This window comes from Mesoplodon densirostris, chromosome 5 (genome assembly GCF_025265405.1).
Source record: "Mesoplodon densirostris isolate mMesDen1 chromosome 5, mMesDen1 primary haplotype, whole genome shotgun sequence".
NCBI lineage: Eukaryota > Metazoa > Chordata > Mammalia > Artiodactyla > Ziphiidae > Mesoplodon > Mesoplodon densirostris.
Window position 1 is genome coordinate 93,592,806 of NC_082665.1, and position 13,198 is coordinate 93,606,003.

At 44.2% G+C, this 13,198-nt stretch overlaps 1 protein-coding gene across 1 annotated transcript in view; it reads right to left on the bottom strand.

Moving 5' to 3' along the window:
• Window positions 1–7,650, bottom strand: part of SLC7A14 (solute carrier family 7 member 14) — a 69,078-nt gene extending 61,428 nt beyond the window's left edge. The window contains exon 1 of the mRNA XM_060100026.1: window positions 7,347–7,650. Within this exon, the coding sequence (XP_059956009.1) occupies window positions 7,347–7,650 (304 nt within the window). The remainder of the gene's footprint in view (window positions 1–7,346) is intronic.
• Between the last annotated feature and the right edge of the window lie 5,548 nt (window positions 7,651–13,198).

Consider the following 13,198-nt stretch of genomic DNA (forward strand, 5'->3'; position numbering starts at 1 on the left):
CCGATGCAGGGGACACGGGTTCGTGCCCCGGTCCGGGAAGATCCCACATGCCGCGGAGCAGCTGGGCCCGTGAGCCATGGCCGCTGAGCCTGCGCGTCCGGAGCCTGTGCTCCACAACGGGAGAGGCCACAACAGTGAGAGGCCCGCGTACCGAAAAAAAAAAAAAAAGAGTTTTAGGGCTTGACAGTAAGCAGGTGAGGGAGTAGAGGTCAGTTTGAAGGAGGAAGGCTGCCCATCAATGGGGCTGGAGGCTGAAGTCAAGAAGAACAGAGGGTTTGTGGACATTCTCTAAAGCCAGGGAGAATTGGAGTAGCCTATATTCCATCGTAAGCTTGCTGTCTGCTGGGATGGACTGCATTATATCTCCTACCTCTGGCCCAAACTTTCCATAAAGTTCACTGCACATACAGCTTTACCTTGCTGTTAGTTGGAGGACAGGAGGGACTGGGGTATCATCTAGTTGGATGATGAAGTGAAGAAAAGGGAAGAAGCCAATGAAACATGGAGTGGAGACAGAGACTCTATGGAAGCAGAGATTCAGAGCTGGAGGAAGTAAGCTTCACAACTCTCTAGGTTTACTGAAGGAGACTAGATTTTCTGATTGTACATTACTGGGAATCAGAACAAATTTTACTTAAATGTTTCAGAACAACTTGACCTCAGCAAACTGGAGGGCTTAGGGGCTATGCATCCATTATAGGTGTGGCAGTGACAGCTAGTTTTCCTTTTCTTTACCACCAGTAGAACCCCTAAAATACTTGGGTTGGCAATGTACCCAGTCAGAAGACTACATTTCTCAATCTCACTTGCTGTATCTTAAGTGTTCAGGTTTTAAGCAATACAAATGGAAGTTATAGGAAAGGATTTATGAGAAAGCTTCTTTAAAAAGGGACAGAAATGTGGGAAATGACCTGCCTCAACTTCCTGTTTCCTTCCTGCCTTCCAAAACTCAGACAAATTGACTGGAGCTTCAGCAGCCATCGTGGATCTTGCAGTCACCTTGAGGATGGAAGCCAAGTATCCAGATGGTGGAGCAGAAAGATCAAGGGGCCTGATTACCCATGACTGCAGAGCCACAGTAGCAGCCTCCCTCCAGACTTCTTTTATACAAGAGGGAAGTGAAATTATCTTTCATTTTTAGTTTTCTGCTGTATCAACTGAACCTAATCCTAGTCTGCTAACACAGTAGCAGAATAGCAGAGTGATTCATGAGAGGACTCTGGAGTCAGACTGCTTTCACTCTATTCCTTGCTCTATCACCTCTTAAACAAGAGCCTTAAACCAATTACCAAAGGTTTCAGAAGCCTCCTTTTTCTCATCTGCAATATGAGGAAAATAACACGACTTACACATGGGGTTGTTGTGAAGATTGAGTAAAATAATGTATAAAGCAATTAGAGCTCTTTAGGTACACAGTAAGTGCTCAATAAATGGTAGCTGCTACTATCATTATTATTATCATTACTAGTATTGCCATAATTACTTATCAGGTTTAGCATTCATCTCCATTAATGGAGATGATGGGTCCTTTAGGGTAGAGGCAATTTCTTATTTATTTTTGGTATTGCTCCAGGATTGGCATGTGGTAGGTACCCAATACACCTTTCCCAAACCATATCTTATTAGATTTTTGCTACTATTTCTCATGAGCAGATGATAAAAATTACTGGTATTGTGTACCGGGCAGGGGACTGATACTATGCATGCTTACTGTCATTTAATCCTTACCAAAACCACCTGAGAAATGGGCTGAAAGGGTAGTTGTAGACAGTGCAAGAGCTTAGGAGTCATTCAGACCTACACTCTGTTTGAGGTTCAATTTTATTAATATTAAAAGAACTGGAAATAAGTTTTATTTCTCCACGCACGTTCCATTCATAGGAGCCTCTTGGGGCAGATTACTTTTAATGGCCAGGTGTCGCTGACACAGAGGCTTTGCATTGTGTTTCATCCCAAGCCAGTGAACTAGAGAACCTCTATAAACTACCCTCCTTCCATCCCTCATCTTGCAACAAAGCTGTCAGTGGGAACCAGGAAGAAAAACTATTTCCCCTATCTGGTTTATACAGTCTGGTATATATAAAAGGGTTTTAAGGTTTGGCATGGGCACGGGGTCTGGTTGTGGGCTGCTGAGCTATTCAAGAGTAGATAAGACCTTTTGGACAAGGGTAAAGGTTACAGCACAAGCTGCTTCCTCTGATAAATTTCCCTCCACCTGTGATAGGGCTGTGGGCAGTTATGGTGTTGGGGCAGGAACAGTAGGAGGAGCCTGGGAAGTTTTTTTCTTTTTTTAATTTTATTTATTTTTGCTGCGTTGGGTCTTTGTTGCTGCACACAGACTTTTCTCTAGTTGTGGCGAGCTGGGGCTACTCTTTGTTGTCGTGCGCGGGCTTCTCATTGTGGTGGCTCCTCTTGTTGTGGAGCACGGGCTCTAGGTGAGTGGGCTTCAGCAGTTGTGGCGCACGGGCTCTAGAGCACAGAGCTCAGTTTTTGTGGTGCATGGGGCTTAGTTGATACGCGGCATGTGGGATCTTTCCGGACCAGGGATTGAACCCATGTTCCCTGCATTGGTAGGCGGATTCTTAATCATTGTGCCACCAGGGAAGTCCCTGGGAAGTTTTTGTAACTTTGGGTCTTGTCAAATTATAGAGAAAGTGGCTCTCTCTCTTAGATTTGTTTCATGTTATAAGCTGGTTTGCTCATCTCATGGGAGGTGATGCCACAAGGGCAAAAGTCTCTTAAGAATCTGCTGGCCAAATAGTTCCTATCTTAACATACATTTCCTCTTCTTGTAGGTCATGGCTATTCCAGAGGTAGCTCCTAGTTCCTATAGTGGAGTAGTTCTTAACCCTGGCCGCACATTAGAATTCCCTGGGGAATTTTTTTTTAAATTCCAGTTCCTGGGCTCTATCCCAGTCCAACTGAATTAGAATCTCTAGGGCGTAGAGCCTGAGCATCGGTATTTTTAAAAAGAAATAAACAGAAATTAAAAGAAAATTTTAAAATGAGTCACAAACTGACAGAAAATATTTGCAAAACCATATATCTAATAAAGAACTTGTATCCAAAATATATAAAGAAGTCTTAAAAGTTAATAAGAAAATGAAGACTCCAATTAAATAATGAGAAAAATATTTGAACACTTTACCAAAGAATATATTTGCATGGCAAATAAATACATAAAAAGATGCTCAAAATATTCATAATTAGGGAAATGCAAATTGCAACCATATTGAAATATCACTATACACCTTCTAAAATGGCAAACAAACAAATAAAACAGCCACAAAAAAACACACCTGACAATTCTTAGTGCTGGCAAAGAACAGAGCAACTGGAACTCTCATGTATAGCTGGTGAGAATCAAAAATAAGATAGCCACTTTGGGAGAATGTCTGGCAGTTTATTATAAAGTTAAACATATACTTGCCACAAACCCCAGCAATTCCACTCCTAGGTATTTACTCAAGAGAAATGACAACTTGTGTTCACACAAAAATCTGTACACAGATATTTATAATGGCTTAATTCATAATGGTCCCAGACTGGATCAACCCCGTTGTCCTACAACTAGTAAACTAATAAACTGTGGGGGGCTTCCCTGGTGGCGCAGTGGTTAAGAATCCACCTGCCAATGCAGGGGACATGGGTTCGATCCCTGGTCTGGGAAGATCCCACATGCAGCAGAGCAACTAAGCCTGTGCGCCGCAACTACTGAGCCTGCGCTCTAGAGCCCGCCAGCCACAACTAATGAGCCCACGTGCCACAACTACGGAAGCCCGCATGCCTAGAGCCCTTGCTCTGCAACAAGAGAAGCCACCGCAATGAGAAGCCCGCGCACTGCAACGAAGAGTAGCTGCCGCTCACCACAACTAGAAAAAGCCTGTGCGCAGCAACGAAGGCCCAACAGAGCCAAAAAATAAAAATAAAAAATAAAATAAATTGAAAAGAAAAAAAAAACGAACTGTGGAATATCCATAAGGTGGGATACTACTCAGAAATAAAGTGTAACGTCTCACTGATAACACACAACACGAATGAATCTTAGATGCATCATACTAAGTGAAAGAAACTAAACTCAAAAGGTTACATACTGAATGAGTCCATTTATATAACATTCTGGAAAAGGCGAAAGTATAGAGACAGAAAACGTCTGTGGTTGCCAGGGGTTGGGGGTGGCAGGAGGGGAAAATCACAAAGAGGTAACATGAAGGAATTATTTGGGGGGTGATGGAACTCTTCTGTATCTTGATTGTAGTGGAGGTTACACAATTGTATGTATTGGTCAAAACTCATAGAATTGTATATTTAAAAGGGTCAACTTTACTGTATGTACTTATAACTCAGTAAAGCTGAGCCTCCCTCCCCCAGTCCATTATTCAGAAGCAAATTCCCCAAGTAATTTAAATTCATAGTCAGGGTTGAGAGATATTGCTGGCGTAATAAATTCAAATCTAGTTTCTGTTATTTAAACTTCAGTTTCCTCATATGTAAAACTGGAGATAATAAAACCTACTTTGAAGAGATATTATGAATTTTAAATGTGATGATGTATGGCAAACTCCTAATATAGGGTTTGGCACAAAATAATAATAACCACTTAATAGGTGCTACGTGCCAGGTGTTGTATGGGCATTTTACAGATACCTCATTTAGTCTTTACAACATCTCTGTGAAGTAGGTATTATTGTCACCATCTTCAGGGTGGAGAAACTGAGGCTCAGAGAAGTTATGGAACTTGCTCAGAGTCTCACAGCTGATCAGTGGCTGAGCCAGGTTCCAAGTCTAAATTATCGTTACTGATTACTTTACCTCTCTGAAATCTTAATTTCAAGCATCCTACCCTTCAACTTCACTTCTGTCTTCTAGTTCACTTTCTCGGTGTTTTTACTTCAGTGATTTCCTGACCTCACTGAGAACACCAGTCTTCATCGATCCTACCACTTCTCATAAGTCACCGCTGCCTTCATGTTCTCACTTCCCTTCTCATCCAACCTAAGTTGTGTGGTCCAGCAGTATTTCCTCTTCCTTTTCTAGTATTCCCAGCCCCATTGCTTTTTTCCCCCTCTCTCTCTGCCTGGGAAAAGCTAAATCTAGTCAATCCCAACTTTTTCTTTATTCTACTCTTGCAACCAAGCAGCAGTTATTGCTGGAGATAGATGCAGATATGGAGAAGCAGTGGGAAGTTGGGTCCAGAGAGAAGCTCTACGGAGATGACGGTGTGGGAGTGGAAAGAAGAGGGTGGAGGGAGACTTTCCTTGGTTTAATGGCAAAGGATCATAGAGTGAGAGGCCTGGTTGAAGAAAACTCATATAAAAATGCTAACCTTGGCACAGTTATTTTGGTCCTGTCCCTGGCTGGGGGCTCTAGGAGGATTCTGGCTGGCCTCAGCTGGGAGATGTCAGTTACAAAGTGTAGAGAAATGTTATGGATGAGGCCATGTGCAGAGAGGGGCATCCCTACTGGGACAGAAGCAGGGCTTTCTTCTGGTGCCTGGTGCCGTGGTGAAGGCACCAATTACTGGCCAGTACCAGAGCCTTTGGTGAAGCTGGTTCACTGATGTGCTGGTAAATGTTTAACAACTCACTCTCTGAAAACAAACAGCAAACAAACAAACAAACAAACAAACTCTGATTGGTAGCATTTTCAAATTTCTATGGTGTAAATACTCCCTCCACAGCCCCAGTCTAGGTTACACAGCACCCACGAGCATGATGTCAGGGGGACAGGCTACCGGAATGTGACTGGGCCTTGTTCTAATTTCTAAATGTAATGAAGCACATTGAAGGATAAGAAAGAAGCATTCGTTTGTGGGAACTGTCATGGTTTGGGGGACTGGGCCTTAATAGGATGGGATCTAGAGGAGGCTGTGCAGTCTGCACTGACCAGGCAGGACTCTGAACCGTCTGCCCTGAGCCCTCTGTAGCACTCCCTGGTTACATGCCTGCCTTTTGTCTTACCCCTGCTCTTCTGTTCTATGTGCTAACATTTTTAGATTTATAAATTTATGGTGAGTAAGAATCTGGCACCTTCCCCCAAATAATTTCCTTGCCAAACAAGTTTGAAAATGATTGCAATCAGGTTAATATTAATAGAATTTCAAGCATCCACAGAATTTATTCATGTGAATAATTTATTTTCATCTATAAGGAAAAAATCCTCTATTCTGCAGGAATCTCAAATATTAGGATGTTCATGCATATTAGAGAATGACTTCAGGAAAAGATAGTGGTAAGACCAACAAGGATATAAGCCATGACAGGAAATAAATAAAATCGGTTCTGGAAATATTTTCCTCATCACATTAAAACGATGTCAGATATAAACCAGTGCACTTTCTGATGGCGTATCCCTAGTCTGTGCATCCCACATGGATGAAGACTGTTTAGTCTGGATGTATGATACTAATGTAGAACTCTTCTTGTGATGGTGTGCATTAGTACACAGAACTCCCAGTGTAAGTTAGCATCTTTACTTCTCCAGAAGCATTTGAAGAGGCCACAACATTCACTGCCAAGGCATGAGTTGACCCACGTGATCTGCCAATCCCAAACCCAGCAAAGCCTCATGCTTTTGCAGTATAACCATCAAGAAGCAGGAAGTTTCCTTTTCTTTCTTTTTCAAGGTGTCCATTGACCCGTCCCCAGCATCTGGGAAGATACTGTGGATTCCAACTCAAGAGAAGAGGAGGAAAGAGGAAAAGGAAATAGAGCTATTTCACAAATTATCAACATGTAAGTCCTGGTACTTCATTAAATAAAACAAACAAACGAGTTTTATGATTGTTTCTCAAGGAGAGAGAAGGAGCTAGCTGAGCTACCTCTGCAGAATATCAGTCTGTTGAAGTGCTGTGGCAGATGGTGCTTTGTGATTCTCACGATGACTTTATTTCCTAACTTGGTTTCCTCCTGCTTGGAGATCACAGTGCCAGTCTGAGGCTCATAAAATCCCAATCACATCAGATTTACTGACTTGTCATTTTGCTACTCTGCCTATCCAGTACTTATTATTTATATCCTGGCTATATCCACCCCCCACGAAAGAACTGACCTATCTTCTCCTGAAAGGGAGACAGAATAAAAATAGAGCCATTACGACATGACAGGGAATGAGAAGTTGGGCAATGGCTAGGCACCAGAATATTTATTTGGATCGAAAAACCAAAGAAAAAGGAAGCTGCTACATGAGCCAAAACCTAGCACTGAACTCACTGATAGTCAAGGCAAAAAGGGAGCATGATGACCACTTTGCTCATCTCACCACTAAATACTCTAGGAGGGTGGGACGAACAGTAACAGGCCTGCGGGCACGCTCTCCACAGGCCTGCGCCCGCACAAGATGCTTACCTGACAATATGGATGCAACGGCTGCAATGATGAAGGACACAATGACGCCAGGTCCTGCCATTTCCTTGGCCACCAGGCCAGACACCACGTACATCCCAGTGCCCACGCAGCTGCCAACTCCGAGCGAGATGAGGTCCACGGTGGTGAGCACCTGGGCTAGCTTGGTGCCATGTGCTGTGGTGGCCCCAGTTCCCTCCAGCATGGACTCCACCGGTTTGGTGCGCAGGATCCTGGAGTGCATGGCGTACCAGGCAGCCCCCCACTGCACTCGCCGGGGGTCCAGGGAGGCGAGGAAGCCACTCATCCTGAGCGAGATGGGTTGTGGTGAAGGTCAACTGATGGCAGAGGGCTGCAGAAGCCTTAGTGGATGCTTCTGGAACTCATCTAGTGACCAGGGATCTCCCTTTTAGGAGAGGTCGAGAGGGCCCCAGGGCAGCCTTCTCCTGGGAATGAATGTCTGCAGGAAAAACACAAGAAAAAGGAAGATGAGACCAGGTGGGAAACAAACCATGGCTTGAAGGCATGGATGGAGGTCCGTGTACTGAACTGGTAGAACTGATCTAACCTGTGTATTTATAATGCAGGAGGGTTGCATTTCCCCCTTTGTCTTGCCTCCAGTCCTAAAAGACAGTCCATAGTTTGCACTGTGTGGCATAGTCGTTATGAAGAGGGTGGTCTGAGTCAGGGCTCTGCTGCTTACGGTTCTGGGAACTTGGGAACGTTACTTCATGTCTCTGTGCTTCAGTTTCTACTGCATAGTGGGGATAATCAAGCCTCCTGCCTTGTGTCAATGTGAGAATTAAATTAGTGTTTGTCTAAAAAGAGCTTAAGACAATGCCTGGCCTGTGGAAAACGCTCTTCTGTCAAACTCTAAGTGCTTCTTACCTGGCTCTGCCAAGACTTGGTCTGTGATTCTTGGGCATAATCTCTGGGGACACAAATCCTCATTTTTTATATAAGGATGTAAAATTAGATCTACAACTCTCAAGAGGGGCAGTGCCACCCCACGGGATTGTCTTCGAACTTTGTTCTCAAATGAAATGAAAATGTTTTGAGAAATTTTTTGCTCTCAGAGGTTGGGGTAGGGGGAGTGTTCATGGCATTTGGTTGGTGGGCCCCAGAGATGTTAAACATGTGGGATGGTGTCATACCATTTTCAGATATCGGACATTTTTTTTTTTTTTTTTTGTGGTATGCGGGCCTCTCACTGTTGTGGCCTCTCCCGTTGCGGAGCACAGGCTCCGGACGCGCAGGCCCAGCGGCCATGGCTCACGGGCCCAGCCGCTCCGCGGCATATGGGATCCTCCCAGACCGGGGCACGAACCCGCATCCCCTGCATCGGCAGGCGGACTCTCAACCACTGCGCCACCAGGGAGGCCCTCGGACATTTTTAAAAAAATTAATTTATTTTATTTTTGGCTGCGTTGGGCCTTCGTTGCTGTGCACAGGCTTTTCTCTGGTTGCGGTGAGCGGGGGCTACTCTTCGTTGCGGTGCACGGGCTTCTCATTGCAGTGGCTTCTCTGGTTGCGGAGCACGGGCTCTAGGCACGCAGGCTTCAGTAGTTGTGGCGCACAGGCTTAGTTGCTCCACGGCATGTGGGATCTTCCCGGGCCAGGGATCGAACCCATGTCCCCTGCATTGGCAGGCAGATTGTTAACCACTGTGCCACCAGGGAAGCCCCGGACATTCTTGTAGGTGAAAATTCTGGTTATGATGATCTGAACCTAAAACCTAACTCTGTTTTACATATAAGCACATGAGATTATTTTGGATGGTTTCAATAGACAAGTACCTTGACTTTTCCAGGAAGGCAATTACAGAATAAATTGAAGGAAGATTGTAAATTCTTTAGTTTTGAACTTAAGTGGAGTTCATCACTGTTTTAGAAAACCAAGACACGCTTTCAGTGCAACCCATGGTGTTGCATCACGCATTCAGCACACCTGTAACAGACTGCCATTTGAAACTGGCACGTTTACAGTACTTTTTCATATAGTGCAAGCATCTCATGATGACAGCTGTACTTGCCTGAGTGTTTAAATACTGAAATATGTTATATATAGGCAGGTTACCCATGAATTTTGCTTTAGGATATTAAAGAGGGGTGTATCAAAACATGTATTACAAAAAAGAGGTGCTGGGTCTGATAGACTTGAGAATTATTATACTAGATGATTTCTAAAGTTTTGTCAAGTTAGAAAATGCCAAGATTATATGAAGTTACTTTCTTTGGAAGCCAGAAGCTTCATAAAATTCTATAAAGAATTTAAAAAATACATCTGGAACATTGATTCCAAGTACTGTGCTGATAAGCCTAGGACATTTACATTTACAGCAAGTTCCAGCCTGTGTAACCTACCCATATTATTAATTAATACTACTTAGCACTTAATGTAACACTTGTCCACTTCTAAAAGCTTTGTAGATACAACCTAATTAGAAGAATCAGGTGAAATGTAGCAGTTTGGTTCACAGGCATTGGGTGATGGAACTACTGGTTTAATTTCCTCCTAAATTTGACAGCGTTGCTTCATGCTGTGTGTTAATTCTTGACATCTTAGATATCAGTACATTTAGATAGTGCCACTGTATATACCAGAGTCATTCAAAAGCCTAGAGTGCCAGCATTTTTTTTTAAGATTTCCAGATTTGTGAGAAAATGTATACCAGGAAGGCTGCAAGAACAACTGCTCTACTTGAGCTCTTGTGGGGAAATCAATGTACATATCTATTTAATTTCAACTCAGCCAGCATGTACTGAGCATCTGTTATGTGCCAGGCATGACGTTAGGCTCAAGGATGCTAAGACACGGTCCCTGCTCTCGTGGAGTTTCCAGTCTAGACCTGGAGATGATGGCCACCCAAATCACAATGCAAGGGAGAAGGTTTTTTTTTTTTTTCTAAAAGCCTTGTCTTTACTTATTTTTCATATTACAAATGTATAGCATGGCCATTGCAGAAAAATCAGACAGTATCAACAATAACATTTAGTGAAGACAGATAAGACAATTCAACACACAGATAGAAAAATAAAACCAGATCATTCTAGAGAGGGATAAAGGGTATGTTGTAGTGTCCCCCCAAAATTTATATGTTGAAGCTCTAATCCTCAGTACCTCAGAACGTGCCCTTATTTGGAAATAGAGTCGTTGCAGATGTACTGAATAATTAATTAAGATGAAGTCACATTGCAGTAGGATGGGGCCCTAACCCAATACAACTGGTGTCTTTATAAAAAGAGGAAATTCAGACACAGAGCCACACACACAGGGAGAACGAGCTGTGAAGATGAAGGCAGAGATCAGGGTGACGCATCTGCAAGCTAGGGAACACCAAGGATTGCCAGCAAACCACCAGAAGGTAGGAAAGAGCCCTGGAACAGATCCTTCCTCACAGCCCTCAGAAGGAACCAACCCTGCTGACACCTTGATCTCAGACTTCCAGCCTCCAGAACTGTGAGACAATAAATTTCTGTTATTTAAGCCTTGCACTTTGCGATACTTTGTTATAGCAGCCCTAGCAAATGAATACAGGCCATAAAGGAAGTCAAACAGGGTGATGAAGGGGCGAGAGGGTCTCTGTGGTCACAGCATTGGCTCCTGAGTGACGGGAAGCAGCCAGTCATGCCAGGTGTCAGAGGAGAGTGTCTTGCAGAGCTGGGCCAGAGGGGAGATGGGGTGGCCTGCTCTGGGAACTGAGTGACACTGGGACAGTGTGATGAGGAGGATTCAGGTACCACGTGAGAGATTTACATGTGTCAACTAGTTAAATCTGCATTTACAGGTGAGGCAGAGAAGGCCGGGGAGGTCCAGTAACTTCTCCAAAGTCATGGAGCCTATAAGTGCAGAGCTGGGCCTTGGCTCCACTTGCCAAGCTGTTATTCCTGGCTTTCCTGCCTGAAGGGCACAGGGTCAGGCTGCTGAGGGTCTCTCAAGCCAAGACAAGGGGTTTGTGTTTACTCTAAGAGCCATGAGAAGCCATGGGAGGGTTTTATTCAGGTGGGCAACATGATATGATTTACATTTTTAAAAGCTCATTGTAGCTGCTGCTCAGTTAACTGAAGACTCATGCCCAATGATGAGTCAGTGCCAGGACAGATGTATCAGTACAGAGGGGAGTGAGGTGTGGACCTGCTGCTGAGGGCAGCCATGGTTCTCCAACTTGGCTGCACAGGGCAGTTACCTGGGGATCTTTCAGGAACAATGGTGCCTGGCCTCAGCCCCAGAAATCCCAATTTAATTGGTCTGAGGTGTGGCATAGATATAGGGATTCCTTAGATCCTTAGAGCTCCCCAAGTGATTCTAGCACAGCAGGGTTAGGGTCCACTGCCCTGTGAGTAATGACTAAAGTGCTGGTGTAGAAAACCAGATGCTGCCTGTGATGGTTAATTTTACTTGTCCACCTGACTGGGCTAAGTGATGCCAAATAGCTGGTAAAACATTATTTCTGGGTGTGTCTGTGAGAGTGTCTCTGGAAGAGATTAGCATCTGAATCGGTGGACTGAGTAGAGAAGATCCCCTCATCAGCGTGGGTGGGCATCATCTGATCCGTTGAGGGCCTGAATAGAACAAAAAGGCAGAGGAAGAGTGAATTCACTGATTCTGCTTGAGCTGAGATACCCGTCTTCTCCTCTCCTCGGACACTGGTGCTCCTGGTTCTTGAGCTTTCAGACTCAAACCGGGACTCACATCACCTGCCCCTTCCGATTTTCAGGCCTTCCGACTCAGACTGAATGATACCACCAGCTTTCCTGGTTCTCCAGTTTGCAGACAGCTGATCATGGGACTTCTTAGCCTCCATAACATGTGAGCCAATTCCTCATGTAAGAAATCCCCTCATATGTATCTGTATAAATCCTATTGGTTCTCTTTCTCTGGAGAACCTTGACTGACCCATTGCCATTTTCCACGTGGGGTCCCAAGGCCGACAGGTACTTCCTGTTTCTCTTCCTGGGCAGGTAACTGGGCCTTTCAGCAGCAGTCTTCTGCAGGCAGTGACTGTGGATCTGGAGATACCCTTTGGGATATTTGTCCTGATCAGCCCTTCATCAGAAACTGTCACAGAGACACTGAGAAAAGAACCAGGCTGCTTAGGGACGTGACAGGTTCAATTTGGTAGATAATTAGAAATCATGGTGAAAACATAGAGAATCAACTAGAATAAAGATTGAAGGTGGTAGAATTCCTTCCTGGCTCCATTCCCTCCATGTAATTCCTCTGAGTGCTTGCTTTATTGATGAAAACAGGGGCTTGGGGCATTTCCTTTCTTGGTTGGAAATTTACTGGAGAGAACAAAATGTACAAAAGAAAACATGCTTCTAAGTGACTATTGACAATATCCATATTCATTACCCCCAGATTATGTTAATCAAAGAGAGTTTTGGAAGCTTATTGCTGCTGTCTTTCCAAGATGAGCAATAAATGTGTGTTGTGCTTTCTCTAGCACTTTAATTCAAGTTTCTCAAAATACTTCACAGCTATAGCTAAGGAAGGCTTGCAGGGCCCCTGGGAGAAGGGAGTCATCATTGTGGTGTTTGCCGGCATGCTTGAGGGTTCAGTGGGCTCCAGGTATAATGACAGTAAGAGCAGGTTTGTGTGAGGATGAAAAGAATTATGGCTTGGAAGTTCACCGACTAGGTAGGATTGTTGAATTAGGTTGGAGCCTGCGTTTGGAGGTGAAGAGAGGAAGGAAACGAAGGCTAACAAAACAGTAAACAGCCTCAAATCATTCCTGCCTGATTTTGCAAATACACTAAGGGATTACAAAAATCCCTTCCTGACACTTCCCATGAGCTGGTGTCCAGCCTTTGCTGGAACATCTGGAGCAGCAGGAACATTGGCCGGTGGAAGCT